Below are 23,430 nucleotides of genomic sequence, written 5' to 3'. Positions count from 1 at the left end.
GGATTCCAGTTGGAGTCGGGACCCACAGTTTAATAAGCAGTGCCTTTGAAGATTTAGAGATTTCAAGAGATAACATATTAATCAGATCTGCAAACGTTAAATCTGCAAATGGGGAGGGCTAATGTGGAGATTCTAGGAGCTGTTAAATACTTCACATTATATTTAAATAGACATTGTATTTCATCGCATAATTGTCATTATCACATAATAATTGCACTCCCCCTTTCTGGGAACCGGGTTTAAGAATTCTTCTATTCCTTACGTAATAGTCACACACCTCCGGCAGGTGCATGGCTAGGTGAGCCTTCTTCTTCCCATGGACATGGCAAATGCAAGGGGTGTGTGGCAGAGAAGAAGGTCAGAGCGGCCTCAAAACTTGATCCCTCTCTCCCTTGAGCCCAAGAGAGACATTGTTGGTTCCCTGCTTTCCTCCCACTGAGCTCCTTGTCTAGCCTTCTTTCTTGAGCTAGTTGCCCTCAAGGAGCTAGTTGCCCTCTCTGCCATCAAGTTGATGGCAGAGAACCAACACTGCTTCGCCTGGAGCCAAAGGAGGCAAACAGCTTTGAGACCACTCTGCAGAACGAGCCTGAGCATCTGCTTTCCCCTCCCCCCAAGTCCCTGGGAAGAGTAATTGCAAGAGGGTGGAGAAGAAGGCTGCATTTTCCTTGGAGCAGAGCCTTCAGGAGCAGCTCTCTTGCAACTCCTCCTCCATCCTCCTCGGGGGGGGGGGGGGGAGACCCCTGACAACCCAGCAACCCAGTGCAGTGATTTCGCGCACTTTTTTGCAGATAAAGTCGCTCGGATACGCTCTGAGTTAGACACTGGGGTTAGTGCAATGCCAGGTGAGGTGCCTGAGGCATCTCTCTGTCCGATCTTGATGGATTCGTTTCGGCTTGTTCGCCCTGATGACATGGACAAGTTCCTTGGAGCTATGCGAGCGACCACCTGTTCCCTAGATCCTTGCCCCTCCTCGATAATCAAACTGACCAGGGGAGATTTGTTAATTTGGCTTGAGATAATTATAAACTCATCTCTGGAACAAGAGATTTTTCCATCTAGCCTAAAACAGGCAGTAATTAGGCCCTTTTTGAAAAAGGCACCCCTGGATTCCTCTATTCTTAACAACTATAGACCAATTTCCAATCTCCCTTTCTTGGGCAAGGTACTGGAGAGGGTGGTTGCTTCTCAGCTCCAGGGATTCTTGGGTGACACTGATTTTCTGGACCATTCACAGTCCGGCTTCAGGCCTGGTCACAGTACTGAGACTGCTTTGGTCGCCTTGGTGGATGACCTCCGCAGAGAGCTAGACAGGGGGCGTGTGTCCCTTCTGGTTCTCCTGGACATCTCAGTGGCTTTCGATACCATCGACCATGGTATCCTTCTGGGACGGCTCTTTGGGATGGGCTTTGGAGGCACTGCGCTCCAGTGGATGCAGTCCTTCCTGGACGGCCGTTCCCAGTTGGTGAAGCTGGGTGATACCTGCTTGGACCCCTGGCCTTTGACCTGTGTGGTCCCGCAAGGTTCTATTTTATCCCCCATGCTATTTAACATCTACATGAAACCGCTGGGCGAGGTCATCCAGAGTTTTGGAGTTGGGTGCCATCTCTATGCAGATGACACTCTACTACTCATTTCAACGGAAGCTCCTCCGATACTGAACCAGTGCCTGGTCGCTGTAGCGGCCTGGATGAGGGCGAACAAGCTGAAGCTCAGTCCTGACACGACAGAAGTCCTCGAGGTCAGTTGCATATCTGATCGGGGTATTGGGTGGCAACCTGTGCTCGATGGTGTCGCACTCCCCCTGAAGGCGCAGGTCCGCAGCTTGGGGGTCCTCCTGGACTCAGCGCTGACACTTGATGCACAGGTGTCAGCGGTGGCCGGGAGGGCCTTTGCACAATTAATACTTGTGTGCCAGCTGCGACCATACCTCGTGAAGTCTGACTTGGCCACGGTGGTCCACGTCTTAGTCACCTCTAGACTGGATTATTGCAATGCACTCTACGTGGGGTTGCCCCTGAAGACGGCCTGGAAACTTCAGTTAGTCCAACGTGTGGCTGCCAGGTTGTTAACTGGAGCAAACTACAGGGAGAGATCTACTCCCTTGTTTAAGGAGCTCCACTGGCTGCCGATCATTTTCCGGTCCCAATTCAAGGTGTTAGTTTTTACCTATAAAACCCTAAACGGTTTGGGACTCGCCTACCTTTGTGACTGCATCTCCCCCTATAAACCCACTCGTCCTCTTCGTTCATCCGGTAGGGCCCTGCTATCGCTCCCACCACCATCCCAGGCTCGGTTCGCGGGGACGAGGGAGCGGGCCTTCTCTTTTGTTGCTCCCTGGATCTGGAATTCCCTTCCGGAGGAAATCCGGCAAGCACCCACCCTGGCTTCCTTCAAAAAGCTGCTTAAAACCTGGCTCTTCCGCTGCGCCTTTGGATAACCGAGCCCATAGCTATAATAGTTGCACAGACCATCTCTTTGACTCGAAACACTGTACTTTATTCTTCTGCCCCAAAGCATCTTAGAATATAACATTGCATTTTAGTTCTAGTGGCCCATCCAGGCCATCCTCTCCTCCATCTCAGTGGTCTTTTTTCTTCTTCTGTGATTCATATGTTATTTGAGTGGTTATATTGCTTCTGTTTATGTGATTGTTTTAGTCAATTGTTATGTTTGGGGTTTTTTTTGTATTCTTACAGGTTTATATTGAAAACCGCCCTGAGTCCTTTTCGGGAGAGAGGGCGGTATACATATAAACTTTTACTTACTTTTACTTACAGGGATGAGGCAAGGCCAAGAGAGGTGGAGGTAGAAGATCAGGTTTCCCTGCATCCTTTGGAGAGTTTGGAAGGCTCTTCAGCCTCTCCCCCGCTCCTTGCCTCACCCCTAGGTAGAGCCCTCTAAAGAGGAAGAAGAAGAAAGGGGAAGGAGGTGAGGAAGACTGCATTCTCCTTGAAGCAGAGCCTTCCAAACTCTCCAAAGTGATTATTCTTTTGGGCTGCACAGATCTGGAATCAAGTTTGGGGGGGGGGGGGTGGACGAAGGGGAACAACATGGGTGAGTGGGCAAGAGAAGTGGGAGTCTTTCTGAGATCTTTATGGTGATTTGGAGCACCAGGCGACCCAGAAGGGCCACTGTCATGGAGTTCCACCAATCGGCTGGCTGACTGGTCAGCTGGCAAAATTGGGGTCACTGAAATGCCCAACAGGCATGTTACATTTGGCAGCAAATCCTTGCCCCCCACCAGGGTTTTGAAAATTAAAGTGCACATTAAAATCGATAGCGCAGTAGACTCCAGTAAATGCGGGTACTTTGTGTAACCTGTTCTACCTTTTAGAAAGATAATAACAGCTGTGAAAAAGCTGATAATGCTCTTTTACTCAGGCACTAATGATGCATACACTTGTTTTAACTTTTAAATTTATTTCAACAACAGATGCTTTCTGATTGTTTATTGCATCTATATACCACTATCCTGTTAGTGTTCAATCAAAACCATTCAACTATGCTTTGCTGTCATTTATTCTTGGTTTACTTCCAGCTTAAATTCAGTATGTCCAGTAGAGAATTGGTTTACAAAAGATATATTGTAGCATCTTTCTGAGATTTTTCAGGACTTTCTGAAACTCTTAACTTTTTAAATAAAATCCTTTTTGTTTTACTACTACTACTAATAATAATAATAATAATAATACTTTATTTACATCCCACCACCATCTACCAGAGGAAGCATCCCCAAATTTGTGTCATATTTTGCCTTCATCAATCAAAACTGTGCAGCACTTGTACTACTATTACCACATTTAAAAGGATTTGATGAGTTTCGATTTTCTAAAGAAAATATGAAATAAAAGCACAGGGATGGATATTTTTCATTTTTAAAAAAATAAGTCAGTGCTGAAAATACTTTTATCTTTTTTACATGGACACAAGTTTGAAGTGGCCATGATATTGTCCAGCAAACCCACCTCTTTCTCCCTTGGTACCCCATTGCCCCATCTGATGTCATGGCATGCAACAGAGAATTGGTAGGACCCATGTCGCATAGAAGGAAAGTTAGGGTGGCTTGCATCTATGATATTTTTATCTGTGGTGGCTGAAGGAGTCCCTGAGAGGACCATACCAATACCCAGGGCCGATCTGGCACTCAGCACACAGGATTGGTCTCAGGCTTTGGATCTTTGTAGATTCATCGATGGTCAGCCAAAATCTCCCTGTGGTATGCCTTTTATGGAAAATCAACTGGGTCTGTTTTTTTTCTCATTTGATAGTTTCAAGAATATGCTTTGTGACATGTTACTTGCAATGAATATACAATTCTATTTTGATTAAAATGTTGAGTTTAGCATCCAAATAAATATTTTAAAAGATCTATTGATGTTGAAGGACCTTGCATCTTATGATCTTTTTCTCTTTCATATTTTAAGCAATCTGGAACGAAAGGAAAGGTAAGCTCAATAGTGAAAAGAGTATGGAAAATAAACATGCTTTGAAAATACTGGATGTTAGCTTTTATGTTTTGATAGGAGAGTTTCTGGAATGTAATTACACATTCAGTTATCTGTTGATTTCTGTTTGAATTAGCACAGGAGGAAGTGTTTTCTTGAATTAATATTGTATGTTAATGCCATCATGATTGCTTTTTTGATTGCTTGGCAGCAGTAGAAAAGGAGGAAAAGTGTGTATTGTTTTGGACAGATGGGAGGCAAAGAGGAAAGCAGTATCAGTCAAAGGACCTCATCACATGAAGGTTCCCAATATAGACGATAGCGGGAGGATTTGCCACAGATTGTGGCAAATCCAGCATGGGACAAAAGGAACCTGTCGTCCCGTAACCTGCATTGCTCAGATCACCCCTCACCTTATCCCACCGGGGGAAGCATCACAGCCCAGCTTCCCCTGTTGCTTTCAATGTAACATGGGAAACTTCCTGTGTTTCCACTGCTGCCTCCTGAAACAACTGTACCTCTCTTCAGACACAAAGCCCTGCCAGAAGTAGATCAACGTCATGTGATGCGATCCAGTGGGCTCCATGCCTGAAGAGAGGTGCAGTAGGCAATTTTGCCCATCTGATGAGTTCACAAGAAAGTGTTGAAATAGTTTCAAGGTAAAGAAAGTATGATCCTGGCAGAAGGAAGAAGGATGCTTTAATCTTCTGGTCTAGCTCCAAGCCCAATCATCAACTATATGTGTGTGTGTGTGTATGTGTATGTGTGTGTGTGTGTGTGTGTGTGTGTGTGTATATATATATATATATATATATATATATATATATATATACACGTGTGTGTCTGTGTGTGTTTTCTTCACTTCTACGCCTCCCCCCTCCCCCAATTTAAATATCTCTAAAAACACGGTGTGTCTTAGATTTCCAAGTGTGTGTTTTCCCCCATTTTTATACATGTTGCAGGTGACAGCACACATTTTGTTTTTCCTTGGAAACTCTGCCTCCATGTTTGACTTCTATTGTTCCACCCCATTCTTACTATTTTATTGTTGAATAAAGTGGCACACTTTGCAAGTGTGGAGCCACCATTATTTCATTATAGGGGAGCTCACTCAGGAACAACTAGGAAGTTTTGGTTATATCTTTGAAACCACTTACTGTATTTCGTTCATTTTAATCCCTTATTGCACATCAAAATGTTGTGAAAAATTGGACATTGAAGCCACATTGAAACAGAAAGTTGTTGTATATGCAGAAGAACATGGAGATAAAGCTATGAGTTGACATTTTTACATTAATGAGATAAAGATTGGTCTTCGAAATTTCTAGAAAATTCTAAAAGAAATAAGGCATGTGCATCTCTATTATAAAAGTGAAAATGTGTATGTATGTTCCAGGAAGATTCCTGCATAGCTTAACGAATTTGGATCGAACCTGGTACACATGATCCAACTTAAAATAGTGGTGGGGTTTCAACTAAACAGGCTGGAGTTGATGGGCTTTCCAGCCCAACTTGATGATGGGGGATGATAGAGGATGCTTTGAATTAGAGTCCAGCTACATCTATAGAGCTGCGTGGTTACAACCTATGACTTAAAGGTGTGGTTCTCCTTGGAACTAGTCTTCTTGGGCTGCAATTCCCATCATCCTTAATCCTTCACTGGACAGGCTGGGGATGATAGGAATTCCAGCCAAAGAAGGTTGAACTGTCCAACCAGTTTCAAGAGCTGTATCATGGTCATGGGTGGGGATCACATGGCTCTACAGATGGTGCTGGACTCCAACTCAAAGCATCCTCTCCCATGAGCTGGTAGGGGCCAATGAGAGTTGAAGTACAGCCAGATCTGGTTTTGATGGTACAGTAGAGTCTCACTTATCCAACATTCTGGATTATCCAACGCAGTCTGCCTTTTAGTAGTCAATGTTTTTGTAGTCAGTGTTGTGATATTTTGATGCTAAATTCGTAAATACAATAATTACTACATAGCATTACTGCGTATTGAACTACTTTTTCTGTCAAATTTGTTGTATAACATGTTTGGTGCTTCTATATATATAAAAGAGTGATGGCATCACAGCGACCCACAAAACAACAAAACTACAGGCCCCCCAACCTCGACATTTGACAACACAACCCATCATCCACGGCTCTAGGTTGATACAACAAAAAGAAAAGAAAAATAAAGTCCTAATTAGAGAGAGAGGAATAATTGCTTTTATCCAATTGCTGCCAGTTAGAAGGCTAAGCTCCTCCAACTTGGTCTCCTAGCAACCCAATAAAAAATAATTAAAAACACTAAAAAATTAATACAATAAAATACTATAACAGAAAATAACTAAAAATAATACAAGAAAATAATAAAATATAATAAAAAGATAATTTACAATAAAATTTATAAAAAAATACAAATAACGTCAAATAAAAATTACACAATTTTTAACCAATACCACCACCACTTTGCCACAGCAACGCGTGGCCGGGCACAGCTAGTAATTTGTAAAATCATAACCTAATTTGATGTTTAATAGGCTTTTCCTTAATCCCTCCTTATTATCCAACATATTCGCTTATCTAACGTTCTGCTGGCCTGTTTATGTTGGATAAGTGAGAGTCTACTGTAGTTAAAGCCAAGCCAGAACTGGGATAGATGGAAGTAGCACCCTGACCATGTCTTGAGCTGATCGGAGCAGCAGCTTGTCCAGATGTTTTTTCTTAATCTAAAAATATTACCACAGCTAACAAAATACAATCTAAAACAATGATCATCATTATAACACACTAAACATATACCATACATACAATGACCATACCTAATCTACGATCCACACACTCGTTGCCTGGTGGTTTAACTTCTCAATTTCTATGGCCATAAAATATCGCTAATACAACTTCCTTTTATATTGGTACTCTTCTAACTCTGAAAGCCAATAATAGATGTTTGACCCCATCTTTGATGTAGAAAGGTCATAAATAAGTCCCATTCTTTCTTGAAGATAAAGGATTTTTCCTTGATCAGCATTGTCAGTTTGTGTGATGACTCATGGGCCTTGTAGTCCTGTTCCTAGTACTATTGTGGCAGACGAAGAGGAAAACATGGGATTTTCGCCGGTTCAGCCAGAGCCGGAGCCTCTTCACCTGCAGGATGTTGATATTTGCCCACAAGAATCCAGCCAAACAAGCCTTGGACAGAACTCCCCCCCGTTTTCCCGGAGGGACAATTATACCAAAGATAGGGGAGTCAGGGAGGCTAATCGCAGAAGCCTGAGAATCGCTGCCAAACAGATGGCTGATTAGGCCTGCTTCCCTTGGGAAATTCTAAGGAGTCATGTATCTGGACAGAGTTGGGTTTCGCTTCTCGTTCTCTAGGGAAAGAATTCTGTTGGCGGGAAAACGAGACCCAATATAGGTGTTTCGCGCAAGGGAGACTTTGCGGAGTCAATTGATCAGCTTGAGGAGAGAGATCGTGTGTGGACTTCGTAATCCCAGTTCCTTGCTTCCCGGATCAAGTTTCAAGCCTTGCCTTTGTCTCATGTTTTTACCACGGACCATGTTTCATGCTTCATGTTCATCTTGCCTTCAGTCAAGGATCTAGTCGAGAATCAAGTTTATTCAGCCTTGTTGTCAAGCTTCATTGGACTTTAAAGACTCTGTTATTTCCCCACACTATTGCTTGGCAAAGTGTGTGTTTCGGTCAAGTGGATTAAAACTTTGAACTCTAATATCTTATATTGGACAATACATTTCTGGACTATATTTGACCTTATCTGAAAGGTCTGCTTCTGAACTATATTTTTCACTTGTTTTTATTGATTTTATATATTTCTTTAATAAAGATATTAGATAGATTCTGGCCTCTGTGTAAGGTTATTGGTGCCCTGCAGCCTGGGTCCTGACAGTTTGTCCATTTCAGCTAGTTCACATAGGAGCCCCAGGTGGCGTAGTGGGTTAAAGCCTTGTAACTTGAAGGTTGGGTTGCTGACCTCAAGGCTGCCAGGTTCGAATCCAACCCGGGGAGGGGAGAGCGCGGATGATCTCCCTCTATCAGCTCCAGCTCCATGCGGGGATATGAGAGAAGCCTCCCACCAGGATGGTAAAAACATCAAAACATCTGGGTGTCCCCTGGGCAACGTCCTTGCAGACGGCCAATTCTCTCACACCAGAAGTGACTTGCAGTTTCTCAAGTCGTTCCTGACATGAAAAACAAAAAGCTAGTTCACGTATCTTCATAAGCCAGTCTTCTTGTGTCAAGAGGGCTGAATCTTTCCATCTCTGGGCATAGATAATTTCCGCTGCCGTAACTATATATTATCCTCCACATTTTTATTTCCACATTCTAAGTTGATCATTCATCATCCCCAACAAATAGAACTCTGGTTTCATAATGAATTTGACCTTGACAGTTTCTTCTAACATCAAATATATTTGAGCCCAATATTTCTGGGCCTTTTTACAAGACCACCTGATAAGGTAAAATGTCCCCAGATTTTTCTCTTTTTCCAGCATTTAATAGAACTGCTTTTATACATCTTAGAAAGCCTCTCCGGTGACAAATACATGTACATCGTCTTGTAAAAAATGTCTTTGAAGTCATTTCTCAATGTGAATTTCAATCTCCTTGTTGAAATGTTTTTCCATTGTTTCCTGTATTTGATTACCACTGTTTGTGCCCAGTTAACCATTCATTTCATAACAGCCGTTTGTACAATTTAGGCATCAAATTGTTATCTCCAGAGTATAGTACAGTTTCAAATTCTAGATTGTCTATAACAGTGGTTCCCAACCTTTTTTTGACCAGGGACCACTTGACAGGGACCACTTTGACCATGGTCCACTCTCCAACATTAGTACCAAAAGGGTTATGAATCAGTTTGTGGTCAGCTTTAGATTTGGTTTGGTTATTTGGGGTGCTGATTCCAAAAATTGCATTGGATAAACCACATCAGCTCTAGTTTCTGATACAGAACATATGCCATCTAGTAGTTGCCATCTGCTTGCCTACAGAAAAACCATATTTAAATTAAATAAAGACGAAGGAGGTTAGCGGACCAGATTTTTGTTCTCATGGCTCACAGTTTGAGAATCACTGGTTTATAACAAATCTAAATCAGTTTTATCCATCTTAAACCATTCTGCAATTTGTCTATGAGCAAACCATTGTATTGTCATTAACTCCTCCATCATCTTTAATCTATATTGATCATTAGTCAAAAACAGCAAATTTTTCTAGGTCATTGAGATATACATTTTCTAATGGGACTGTTCAAAATATGGTAAAGCTGACAATAAGTATTTTATTAGATAGCATTAGAAAATGCATATCCAGGCAACAGACACACTCTAGGAGGGCCAGAGCGTTGCCATGGAGACATTCTGAGGGTGGTCTTCTCAGAGGGCCTTGCAAGGATGGAAGTGAGGTGGGGAAGGGAGAAAGGAGTCCTTAAGATGAGAAAACACAGGTTATAATACAGTTCTTTACAGTATCCTATATTCAGAGCAACACTAGATAGACATACACACACTCAAATGCACATTTGGTAAATTCAAGACTGATTATCAGTAAAACAAGAATAGTTTATGATTTGATCATAAAATGGTGGCTAATTAGATGAGTTATTATTGTCTGGCCATCTTTTCTCCCCCAAACTTAGTTTTACATATGACTAGGAAGTGATGGTCGCAATGATTTGTAGCAATCGTTTTGCCCATTAAAATAATGTTTTTCTTCAGAGCCTATTTGGAGGGAAAGTGTCTTTCTGTGTGTTGCCTCCTGTTGCCTTTAAGACCAACAGAAGCTTTGCTCTCAGATGTGCTTTCTTGGTAGATTCTATAAGATGAAGTATTTAGAAAAAGGCAGAAGCTTTAAATTTGTAACTTCTAACTGGACTGTATTTATTATAAAATTGTATTATTTATAGCAGATTTTTTGTGTTGCTTTTTAGACTATAATGAGATAAAAATGTGCAGTGAAGTAGAAGATAATATATTCATGCAGGCGTACCTCAGATAACAGTGTAGATGTGTTCCTTTAACAGAAATAGGTTACCAGACGGTGAAATAACAGGGAAATAATAAGTGTAGGTTCCTGTACCACAAAATGAAGAGCAGGTCAACATGTTTTCAGCAAACATTTATTCAGGACTATCAGTAGGCACCTGTGAAACCAGGTCAGAGAAGCCCTGAATAAGAAACAAAACATTTGAAACTTTTGGAGACCATCTTTTGGTTTCTCCCAAAATGCAATCAGGGAGCCCTTCCACACAGCCCTATATCCCAGAATATCAGGGCAGAAAATCCCACAATATCTGTCTTGAACTGGGTTACCTGAGTCCACACATACACACACACATGTGTTGTTCACACATGCTCACTAAGGGATTCTGGAGGCAGTTGCTGTTTACATTGCCTGTTGAGGCACATATAGTTCAGTAGGATCAGCTGGAGTAGAACCCTTTGGTTTCAAAGTAAAAACTTCATTGCCTTTTTAAACATCTGCTTCAACCCCATACTAAATACCCGTGTTTCTGGAATCTTGCTCTACTATCCTATCAATGCTAGTTAGGCAGAAGGTTATGCGGAAACAAGATGGTTAAGTCTGAAAAGACTTCCAGTTACTTTGTCATTAGCAGCCCTGCTCACATCCTACAGACCCACGGGTCTGGCTTCCATGATTGTGGTGCTGAATGATGGAAAATAATTTGTATTTGGTTTTGGAGACTTTTATGAGAAAGTTTCTGCTGATTGTGGAGTACCTACATTATTATGGAGGAGATTTCATCTGTGCTATACTAAAACCTTATTTATGGTATTGGAATTAGGTCTCTCTATATGACATATTTTAGAAGGTGAAAAACTTCACTATGCTAATATATAAAAGTAAATATGTTTTGTAGTGCTTGAAGTAGCTAAATTCTGAATGTAGTTCTGCTGAATGCAACTCTTGATTCATTTTTCTCAGAAAAGAATATCCTGCCAATATTTCGAAGATAGACCATGAATTTGTTAGATTTTCTCGGCCTACAGAAATGAGTAAGTTTGTTCTTATTTTCATTAATTACCACATCAAATTACTGCACATGGAACATGTGAATTCATGTTTTAATCAGGAAAAAGGAGAAATTTACTATTGTTTTAATGGATTTTCAAAACATAATCCATTTATTTATTTATTTATTTGCTGGTCTTATTCTGCTTAACCTTTTTTAGTTAATGAAATGCTTTTATAATTGATATAGAAAGAAGCATGTTTTTTTAAAATAAAAAAAGTATTTCATTTTAGATAAAAGTATAGATTGGTAGTTTTGTAAAATTGTCTCTAGTAATGATAAGGCTATACTCATATTCTCATTTTTAAATATGGTAGTGGAAACACTCTTCGTGAATGAATTAAGTTCTGTGATCTGCCAAAGGAATAGCATGTATACTGCTTTGTTGCGTAGCATTCCTGCGGCCTCTTCATAACTGTGTTGGTATATGCTTACATTTTCTTTTTTTCTGAAGAAAATTATCTTTGGCAGTTTTTGACTGTGTTGTATAACAAACTGGAATCCACACTTTTAGCTGGTTGGGAGTTCATTAAAAGTAATAGCTATATTGTGACTTAGCATAATTTTCAGTATAAAATGATGAAATTATTAGAAAGAAATATCAAGTGCCCTTTGTTTTAGTGCATGATACAAATCTTGAAGTACCATGCTTCTGCTTGACTGGAGGGTGCTGTGTTTTGGTTCAACGGATATACCTTCTCAGATCTTACCTTTTCAATTATCATGACACAGAGTGAGGCACTCAGTAACCTATTATACCTATTTAGATTGGCTGTAAAAGGCAGAATTAAAGTTGTCTTCAGTAGAGGTGTTTTCTTTTACTGATATTGATTCCCTTCTCCTCTTCCAGAAAGTGTAATAGAGAAGAGAGAAGAGTCTGGATCAGAGTCAAATTCCGGAATTACAAGGAAGGAACAGCTGAAACGTCACTGTCCTATATACCAGTCTGGTTTGCTTCCAACTCCTGCTACAAAGAAATGTGCAGCCCACCTAGAGGTGGGTTATATATTAAAGCTTCATTAAATTTTATAATAGACATTGTTGAAAGATTAAATGGCTTTTTACATATTGTAATAATCTACCGGCATGTCTATGCTACCAGCAACTGCACTAGCATTTTGCTTTTTAAAGTATGAAATTTGTGCAGACTTAATCAGAAAACTAAACAGCTTGAGACTCCCCGAGACTCAAAATAATGGATTTGCTGGTCTGTCACTGATATATTCATGCACACATGGTATAGCATATGGGAAATGGATATGATGTTGACAAATATAAGTAATCCTGATACTGTTTTAAGCAAGTGCTACTCAGTAAATCTGCTCCCACATCTGTCAAGTCCTAATAGGCAGACAGATATAGCAACTGAGTAGTTGAGTATGTGGTAGGAGGTAAGGAGTAGCCGACTTGGACTTGGGAATTCTGACAAAGATATACAGAAACCTGATAAAGAAAAACTCATAGGAAAATAAGAAATGGTGGAGAAACCTAAGGCAAAAATGGAAACTAAATTTAATCCATAATTTTGAGTCATACACTCATGTATTGGGATTGTTACCCTGAAGTGAACATAGTTCTTCATGATTTTTGTGACTCATGCATAACAACAACAACAACAACAACAACAACAACAAGTTAATAATGGCATATGAGCCATTCTGAACCTGGGCAGCATTCTGTGGAAATTACTAGAACCGTGTTTTGAAGTATGTTTCTTTGCTCCCAAGCATGTAAGCACTGTGTTCCCACCAAAACCCAGTTCCCTTTTGTCTGCCATTATGGTAGGATTGTCAGGAAGCCTCAACAGTTTGGTACTTCTCAGTTCATCTTTTTGTTGTCTGGTGGCTTAAGGTCGTGAAGACACTCAACTGGAAGTAGATAAACTGTGGGGTGAAAATCTCACTTTTCTATATTGCCTCATCTGCCTGAGTGAAGACCACATGGTTGTGTCTATTTTGCCAGACCTTTTTGTGGCGTGCGAGGTGTAGCACAGCTTCTCAGCGTAAGGCTCTTAAGTGATAAGAGGCCCTCTAGACCATGACCCTTGCAGCCTTGAGTAAGCCACTTCATATGGTGCTATCTCATTATGCCTGCCTTCTGCCAATGAGTGAGACCACTTAGGTCCCCTCAGATAAATAAGTGGCATTGGTTCCAACACCAGATAAACCTCCTAAGCCTTCTTCCAGGCATCAAAAATCTATAGACGCTAATGCCCAACAAGTCTGTAGAGAAACATCTGTCCACTTGCAATTTTAGCAGATGATGATGATGACGATGATGATGATAAGGATAAGGACCATCTTCTGAAGATTTCACACACACCCTTAAAAAAACAAGATCAGGTCCTTCCATTCTGGAGATCCACCCACCCCCATCTCATATTCTTACCTCTACAATGTCTCCTTATTGTCTTCTGAGCCCAATCTCAGAGAATTGGTAGAGATTTGGATGCACTGTCCAATGTTAGTTAATCTTTTTTTTTCCTCCTAGGGTTCAGAACAGAACAGTTGTCCCACAATTTGCTTGTGTCCTGGTAAAGCAAATGAAAGTCAGACCAAATGCAGTATTTGCGGAAAGTGTTGTATTGCAGGCTTACAAAGACAGTCTGTTCAAAACATGGCACTAAACGATACTTTGGAATCTTTGGCACGAGAGCCAATACATGAGAATTTGGCAGGACATAAATCTTTAAGTACTGGACTAAATGCAAAAAAGTTTTATGGATCTTCTCCTGAGGCAGTTTCACTAGATTTAATTGTGAGACGCAATGTAGGACCTACTATGCTGCGACCAAATGGAAAAAATTGTTCCAAACTTACAGGAAATGTAAGGCAGAGGAATACAACGGCATCAGAACTAAATGATCCAAGTAAGTTTTTTAAAAGTATAAGCTGGATATTAGTAGTGTGCATGACTAAAAAAACCCTGCTTTGTTTGTTCTAATGAAAATTATGCAACCCCCGTTTTAATTTTAAAGTATTTTGGAAAAGTCATAAGGGGTCAGTGTTGAAACTATTACATAATTCTAAAAAGGTTGTTCGTTTTTTGTTAAGTTACTTACCCATTTGCATCAATGGGGACACTAACGGGGCTCTTCTCTCACTTTTAGGGAATTAAAACTATTATCATAATTAAACTTGTTACAGTTGTAGCATACATTTAGAACTCTTAAGGCCCCAAGTTTCAGAAAGGTTCACACATCCATTGATTTTGGAAATTTAAAAAAGTTTTTATGAAAAACATTAAAAAAGCTATCTCCTTAAATTTTCTGTACAATGATGCAACATAACCAGGGCATAACCCCCCCCCCCCACCCAAAGTTACAGAAAGATTTGCACATCCACTGATTTTGGGAATTTTAACCAACATGAACTTAGCAGTACTATTTCACTGGAGGACCCCAGTGGCCATTCAGTCCAACCCTCTTCTGCCAGGCAGGAAAAAGACAGTCAAAGCACCCCCAATGGATGCCCTTCCCAACAACCCCCTTTTATCACAAAATCTCCTTTGAGAATGAACACAGATATTCTTTCACAAAAAGGTTCAGGGAGAAGGAGGAGGAGGAGGCACAAGGTGGTAAGCAGAATTCTGGGAAATGTAGTTTGGGAAGGAGGGGACCCCTGTGGCAGATAATTTAAAAGGTCCCACCCTAAACTACATTTCCCAGAATTCTGCTAGCTTCAGAATATTGGAGCTTACCAGCATTGAAGCCTCAATGTGATGGTCTCTGCCTGTCCCCCTCTGGGCCAGCCATGTGCCAGCCATCCAGCCAAACATCCCTCATAGATTTGACATAGGATGCACAAACGACTTTTTGCACAGCCCATATCCCCACATTGGAGATATTTCTGAGGAGAACATAAAATGGCAGGCAATTTAAATGGTTTTGAAACATACTCTGAAGGTCCATCATGCAGCAGCCTGTCTGAAACTAAGTCATTACAGGTCTCTGCAGTGCTACAATGGAAGAGAACTCCCAGGATATACTCCAGTGTGAATTCTGTGGAATAAAAGAGGGCTAAAATGTAGTTTATTAGTATTGGTGTAATTGCTGTTTATGTATTGAAAATTGTGATTTAACACATTGTGCTTTAACACAACAGAATAATTCTCTTTCGTTTTGGAAAAGTGAAATGCTAGAAAGTAGTCAAAGAAGTAGAAAGAGGTGTTTAGTGAATGTCTAATGTCTGTGACTCTAGTATTAAGAGTTTTTGTTTGTTTGTTTTAGCCTGTAAAAACACTCCATTGGGCAGAGTCCTTTCTGATTAATAATGTCTTGACACGGGTGGGGATACACTTTTTTTATTTCAGTGTTGGGGAACTTTTTGCATCCCCTCCCCCCAAATTTGGAGGAAAGCCCTCCCCAAGCTTTTTGAAAAGTGAAGGGCATAAATAAAGCTCCCAAAGGCTGAGAAAAGGGCCAGTAACACCTTTTTAAATTCTTGGAAGTACTATCAACCTTTACCTAGGCAAACAACCTTTTTTTGAGGGAGAAGCTGAGGGAGCCCTGTGAGGCAAGGCTGCAGAAGTGATTTTTAGAACTGCACCTTACATCTCACTATAAAATGATTCCAGTAAAGAAATATGACACATGACATCAATCTCAGAAGATCACAGTTTCAATTCCTAAAACGTAGGGCTTGAGACAAATACTTTTTCCTTGTAGTTGTTTTATCCAGTGATGATGAAGAAGAGAATGAGATTGGCAGTAATAACCGAATGGAAAGCATATCACCACGTCCAGCAGATTCAGCCTGTTCGTCCCCTGCACCTTCCACAGGAAAGGTGGAGGCAGCCTTGAAGGAGAACACCTGTGAACTACAACAAAGATTAACTAGCATTACAGCAGACTCAGAATCTGCCGTCACATTACCAAGAAAAGCAAGAATGAAAGACCAGGTAGCCCCTTTGTATGTAATTTCAAAAAGGGCATAGATGTATCCATGCAATATTTATAGATATGTATGACAATATATCCTGGGGAATGCATGCACATATCTGTAATACATTGGTGGAAACATAGTGTAGCCTCCTTATGGATTCTAAGCATGCGCTACATCTTCTATTTTATTAGTTGAATTCAAAGGATTGCATTAGTTTGTACTAACTTGTTCTGTTAATTTTGGCAGCACTCTAATGTATTACTAACATTTTCCAGATCAAGCACCTATATATGCTGGATTATCTCAACATCTTTGCACATTAACTAACCTATAGCATAATTTGGAGAATTGGTTAGCTAAGAACATGCCCTCAGAACTTATCAAAACCCCTGGAAGCTGTTTTGCATTCTGGTTTGGTTTGGGGAAAAGCAGAGTATAGATGAAGTAGTACAATAATACAATACAACATCAGTATCTCCAGGTGCATGATTAAGATGGTTTTGAAATAGTGTTCTGATTTAATGTTGGAGGTTGAGTAGAGAGGATGCTTTAAAAACAAAAGCATTCATAGAATCGTAGTGTTGGAAGAGACCACACGGGCCATCCAGTCCAACCCCCTGCAAGAAGCAGGAAAATCTCATTCAAAGCACCCTCGACAGATGGCCATCCAGCCTCTGCTTAAAAGCCTCCAGAGAAGGAGCCTCCATCACAGTCCGGGGCAGAGAGTTCCACTGTCGAATAGCTCTCACAGTGAGAAAGTTCTTCCTGATGTTCAGGTGGAATCTCCTTTCCTGTAGTTTGAAGCTATTGTTCCGTGTCCTAGTCTGCAGGGCAGCAGAAAACAAGCTTGCTCCCTCCTCCCTATGACTTCCCTTCACGTATTTGTATATGGCTATCATGTCTCCTCTCAGCCTTCTCTTCTGCAGGCTAAACATACCCAGCTCTTTAAGTCGCTCCTCATAGGGCTTGTTCTCCAGACCCTTGATCATTTTAGTCGCCCTCCTCTGGACGCTTTTCTGCCCTTCAACTGTGGTGCCCAGAATTGGACACAGTATTCCAGGTGTGGCCTGACCAAGGCAGAATAGAAGGGTAGCATGACTTCCCTGGATCTAGATGCTATACCCCTATTTATGCGGGCCAGAATCCCGTTAGCTTTTTCGCTGCCGCATTACATTGTAGGCTCATGTGTAACTTGTTGTCCCAAAAGGACTGCAAGATCTTTTTCACACGTACTGCTATCGAGCCAGGCGTCCCCCATTCTGTATTTTTGCATTCCATTTTTTCTGCCGAAGTGAAGTATCTTGCATTTGTCCCTGTTGAACTTCATTTTGTTAGCTTCGGCCCATCTCTCTAATCTGTTAAGATCGTTTTGAATTCTGCTCCTGTCTTCTGGGAGCTATCCCTCCCGGTTTGGTGTCATCTGCAAACTTGATGATCGTGCCTTCTAACCCTTCGTCTAAGTCATTAATAAAGATGTTGAACAGAACCGGGCCCAGGACGGAGCCCTGCGGCACTCCACTCATGACTTCTTTCCAAGATGAAGAAGACGCATTGGTGAGAACCCTTTGGGTTCGTTCACTTAACCAATTACAGATCCACCTAACCATAGTTTTGCCTAGCCCACATTTGACTAACTTGTTTGCCAGAAGGTCATGGGGGACCTTGTCGAAGGCCTTACTGAAATCCAGATATGCTACATCCACGGCATTCCCTGCATCTACCCAGCTTGTAACTTTATCAAAAAAAGAGATCAGATTAGTCTGGCATGATTTGTTTTTGGTAAATTCGTGTTGACTATTAGCAATGTCCGCATTTGTTTCTAAGTGTTTGCAGACCACTTCCTTAATTATCTTTTCCAGAAATTTGCCTGGTATCGACGTGAGGCTGACCGGACGGTAATTGTTTGGGTCATCCTTTTTTCCCTTCTTGAAGATAGGGACCACATTTGCCCTCCTCCAGTCTGCTGGGACTTCTCCTGTTCTCCAAGAACTCTCAAAAATGATTGATAGTGGTTCCGAAACAACTTCCACTACTTCCTTCAATACCCTTGGGTGTAATTGATCCTGCCCTGGAGACTGGAATTCATTTAGAACAGCCAGGTATTCCTGGACGACTTCTTCCCCTATTTAGGATTGGATTTCCCCCAATCCTTCATCCACTCCATGTTGCTGAGGTTGAGGCTGGCTTTCCTTTTGTGAGAAGACTGAGGCGAAGACAGCATTAAATAGTTCTGCCTTTTCCCTATCTCCTGTCAGAATTTCCCCATCTTCTCCTCGCAGAGGCCCTATAGCCTCCTTGTTCTTCTTTTTTTCTACCGACGTAAGCAAAGAAGCCCTTTTTATTGTTTTTAATGTCTCTGGCAAGCCTGAGCTCGTTTTGCGCTTTAGCCTTGAGAACCTTTTCCCTACAGGAGTTGGCTATTCGTTTGAATTCTTCTTTGGTGATTTCTCCCTTTTTCCACTTCTTGAGCATTTCTTTTTTGAGTCTTAGACCAATTAGAAGTTCTTTGGACATCCATTCTGGCTTCTTTGCACTTGTCTTTTTATTCTTTGTTGGCACTGTTTGCATTTGTGCCTTGAGTATTTCACTTTTGAAAAACTCCCATCCATGCGTGACTTCCTTGTCTTTTAGTATTGGCGTCCATGGAATGCCGCTCAGTATTTCCTTCATTTTTTGGAAGTCAGCTCTCCTAAAGTCCAGAATGCGGGTTTGACTTTTTTTCGTTTCGGCATTCCTTTGTATTGCAAACTGCAGGAGCACATGGTCACTTGGCCCTAAGGATCTGACCACTTCGACTGTATCGATCAGGTCCTCCGTGTTTGTTAGGATGAGGTCAAGAGTATCTGATCCCCTTGTTGCCGCTTCTAGGACCATAAAATTGTCTGCAAGGCAAGTGAGGAATTTATTGGACTTTGTACTCTTGGCCGTGTTTGTTTTCCAGCAGATATCAGGATAGTTGAAATCACCCATGACTACTATATCTCTTCTTTGTGCCTGTTTGGTCAGCTGCTGCTGACAGAAGGCTTCATCAAGTTCTTTATCCTGGTTCGGAGGTCTGTAGTAGACACCCACGACGAGATCATTTTAAGTCCCGGTTCCCTTGATTCTTATCCAGATGCTTTCAAGTTGGTTTCCTGGATTGCCATCTTGCATCTCTTCTGCAACGTAAATGTTTTTGACATATAGGGCTACTCCCTCTCCTCTCCCCTTTGTTCTGTTTCTATGTAAGTACGTGTAAGTCCCTTGTTATCATCAGTGGGCTTCCGTCATTTGAAACTTGAGTTAATGCTTGTCTCAGTGGTGTTTGAGCCACTTTTTGTGACGGTTTTCTATGCTGCTTTGGTGGTTTAGGTTAGAACCATGTTAGAGGAGTAGGATCACTAAATTTGTGTTAGAAGTTGACTTATTGAGAGCTAGAGAAGAGGGTGTTTCTTCCTAGTGGCTGAACTCCATATTTCTTTTAGCAGAGCAGCATGAAAACAGCCACAATGAAGTGGCTCTCGCGTTGCTGGTAAGCATGTAAGAAGTATCAACAAAAAATTGTACCCAGAAAGGATAATTCCTTAACATTAAAATACATTGAAAATTGTCCCAGTTAATAGCACTTTACTCTAAGGATTTCATGGTGGGGATTTTTGTTTTTTAGTTTGAGCATCACTGCAAGAATTGGATAAACAAAGACAAAAATGCACCATGAGCAGTCTCCTTAAGTGCTCTCAAGGGGGACAACTTTCACGGTATGTTAATCTAAAAACTTATTAGTCATGGCAGCAATTCTTTAAAAGGGTGTATTCATCATAAAAGTTGATCTTCAAACTTGGGAAATTGTTCAAAGTTCTTACCTGGTTTCTTCAGATTTGTGTAAAGAATACCTATGGAGCATGCAAAAATATTCTACAAAGACCTATTAAACAAAACAGGGTGTGCAAATATACCACTAAAAAGATTTTAAACAGGGAGTATTCAAAATATCAAGCAAGCAAGGCACAGCCCTGTGTTTGCAAGGCTGAGACAGGGCTGTTGTTGGCATGGTGAGTGGAGATCTCATTCATAGGGATTGCCATAAGTCAAAGTTTACTTGACAACAATGGCAACAAATCCAAACTATTAGGCACACATGGTGAAACCATATCAGGTCTTATATACAGGGAGTCCACAAGTTATGAACAGAGTAGGTTCTGTTGGTTTGTTCTTAAATTGAATTTGTATGTAAGTCGGAACAGGTAAACATTTTTAAAATGTAACTCCAGCCAAAAATAAATGCTTTTTTGCTTTGGAGAACATAGGGAAGGGTTAACACTGCCGTGGTGTTTGTTTTGCTGCCTGTGCCCCATTCAGAAGATTTCACCTCACTTTCTGTTTCTGTGATAATTGGATTTTGAAAAATTTGGCTTATCGTGGAAACAAGAATTGCTGATAAACTTCACTGGAGACACCTTTCTACCATGAGAAATTCTCTTCCTAGGGTTTTTCTCTCAATTCTTATTGTCTCACCCCCATTCTTTTGAGTCATTTGTGAGTTGGATGTCTGTAACTCGGGGACTGCCTGTACAGTAAGATGATATGAAATCACCACATGTGGGTAAGCATTCACATGGCGAAATTGGAGGGACATAAAAACATGAGAAAAACATAGTTTGATGATTTTAAATACAATACTACTTGTTTGATATTCAATTGTGATTTTAAAGAACAATCTAACGTGATAATTTTCCCAATTCTGGAATATCCTCCAAACGTTCACTAAAATTACTGTATTGTATTTCTGTAATCAATTTGATCCTTCTACTTCATGTTTTTGTCTTACATTTTACATTGCTGATGTCAAGTTTATATGTGATCCCAATGAGATGAAACCTTTAAAATTTAACTGTTCAGTGAAAGAGAGTCAGGCACATACTTACTTTTCTCCCTAATAAAATCAATGTGATTTAGCCAAATTTATTTGGATTGGACCCATAGTGTGACTTTAAAGTAAAATGGTAGAATTTCTGATGTTCCATGTAGCAACAACCTATTTTTCATTGTTTCAAAGCTTATTTTAATTTTAATCTAGATGTTGTACAAGTACATCCATTGTCCTGAAAGTAATATATGCTTCTGTTTGATGCATTGTTATTACAATGTTTTTCACTTTTCTCGCCACTTATATTTTATATGTTTTGTTCTATGTAGAGTACAGTTATTGTCCACATCCTTACTTGTTCCAGTTTGGTGAAGAACACAGAATCTGTGTTGTGAACACAACATTTGCTACAAATTATTAATTGTCTAAAACTTATATTTTTGTTTACGTTTGGATGACATTAAATGTAGTAGACTGGGAGCAAGGCCCAGAATAATACTAGTCTGGGACAGGCATGTTCATTCTAAAGTGGATTAGCATTCACTTGGCAGCATTCGATTCACCCTCTAGTTGCATAGGCCTCTCATCCTTTTGTCTATTTTGTAATGTAAGCAAGACTTGTATAAATCTAGAAAATTTGCAGAGGTTCCTTAGTTTGAAGTGGTTTGATAGATGTTAATTGCAGCAAAATAAAGGTAGCGGTATTTTAAGGAATACTTGATCAGTGTCAGATGAATTGCAGCTGCATCACTTTTAAGTAAAAATATAGGATATGAATTTGCATTAGCAGATTGGGACTTTACTCTTGGCTACAGCTGTCAAATGATTTGCCTAAATGCACAGGGAAATAATGCACATGATAGGGTAATTAGAACAGATTTCAAAGTGCAAATATATATGGGTTGAATGTTCATAATCCAACATACCTGGCAGTAGAAATATTTTGAATTTGGGACTTTTTTGGATTTTGGAATACTTGTACAGTAGAGTCTCACTTATCCAACATAAACAGGCCAGCAGAACGTTGGATAAGCAAATATGTTGGATGATAATGAGGGATTAAGGAAAAGCTTATTAAACGTCAAATTAGGTTATGATTTTACAAATTAAGCACCAAAACATCATGTTATGCAACAAATTTGACAGAAAAAAGTAGTTCAATACGCAGTAATGTTATGTTGTAATTACTGTATTTATGAATTTAGCACCAAAATATCATGATATATTGAAAACATTGACTACAAAAATGGCTTGGATAATCCAGAAGCTTGGATAAGCGAGTCTTGGATAAGTGAGACTCTACTGTATATGCCTAAGGAAATATCTTGGAGGTAGGCAGTAACTTGGAGATGGGACCCAAGTCTAAACGGGTTTTTTTTGTTTCATACATGTTTTGCACATTTTATGCATGGAACATTTCTGTCACTATCTTAGCCTCTCATGTGGACAATTTTGGTTTTGGGAGCATTTTAGATTTTGAAATTCTGGATAAAGGATGCTCATAGGCTCAGATTTATGTTGCTTCCTGGATATACCTTTTTAAAAGCTTTACTTGAATGTATTTTTAATACCTGTTCTCTTCCACCTGTTCTGCAACATAACCCCAACATTTTAAAGATAACTGTTAAATGACAACCGTTTTATTAAATGATGTCTTTAATAATTACTTTGCAGTTTGGTAATGTTGTATCCAGTGCTCCAGTAAAACGTCGTAAAGTTACTTCTCAAGAAATTGCAACTGATGTATCTTTAAAATATCAAAATTCTTGTGAAAGTGTCATCCTACATTGTCGAAGCATAAGAATAGGAACCCTGCGAAGAATGGTTGCGGAGCCTGTAATCGTAAGTAAAATTATTATGTTTGTTTTCTGTCACTTTTATTAAAAAGGTGTTACAAATTGTGAGCTGAAGGTACGAAAAAGCAGAGGGTAGAACATGATTTGTTTAAGGAGCAGGCACATGTAACAGAAATGAAGAGAGACTGCTTCTATGCTACATATTGAGACATGGAAGGAATTAGCTGTGAGAACGGTGGGCGGTACCTGAAACATACAAGGTGATATCAAACACAAATATTTCTGTAATAGACAAGTTTCCATCAGCAATAACTGAAAATAAGATATGAATGACAACAGCAGTAGATAAGGAGATATGGAAGGGAAACAGAACACAAGAAGATCAGTGATATGAAGGTTGACGTCACTGAGAAATAG

At 40.3% G+C, this 23,430-nt stretch overlaps 1 protein-coding gene across 4 annotated transcripts in view; it reads left to right on the top strand.

The window, feature by feature from the left end:
- The window catches only part of senp6 (SUMO specific peptidase 6), a 105,201-nt gene that overhangs the window by 40,665 nt on the left and 41,106 nt on the right, over positions 1–23,430 (top strand). For 3 of the 4 annotated variants that reach the window (XM_008122070.3, XM_008122066.3, XM_008122055.3), the window contains exons 6-11: positions 4,425–4,445; positions 11,401–11,471; positions 12,339–12,484; positions 13,979–14,357; positions 16,155–16,387; positions 22,892–23,059. In XM_008122070.3, the coding sequence (XP_008120277.1) occupies positions 4,425–4,445; positions 11,401–11,471; positions 12,339–12,484; positions 13,979–14,357; positions 16,155–16,387; positions 22,892–23,059 (1,018 nt within the window). The remainder of the gene's footprint in view (positions 1–4,424; positions 4,446–11,400; positions 11,472–12,338; positions 12,485–13,978; positions 14,358–16,154; positions 16,388–22,891; positions 23,060–23,430) is intronic. The other variant, XM_008122062.3, reaches the window with a different exon arrangement.

Source organism: Anolis carolinensis, chromosome 1 (genome assembly GCF_035594765.1).
Source record: "Anolis carolinensis isolate JA03-04 chromosome 1, rAnoCar3.1.pri, whole genome shotgun sequence".
NCBI classification, from domain to species: domain Eukaryota; kingdom Metazoa; phylum Chordata; class Lepidosauria; order Squamata; family Dactyloidae; genus Anolis; species Anolis carolinensis.
Note: the sequence above shows the minus strand (reverse complement) of the source record. Positions and strands in the feature narration are given on the sequence as shown.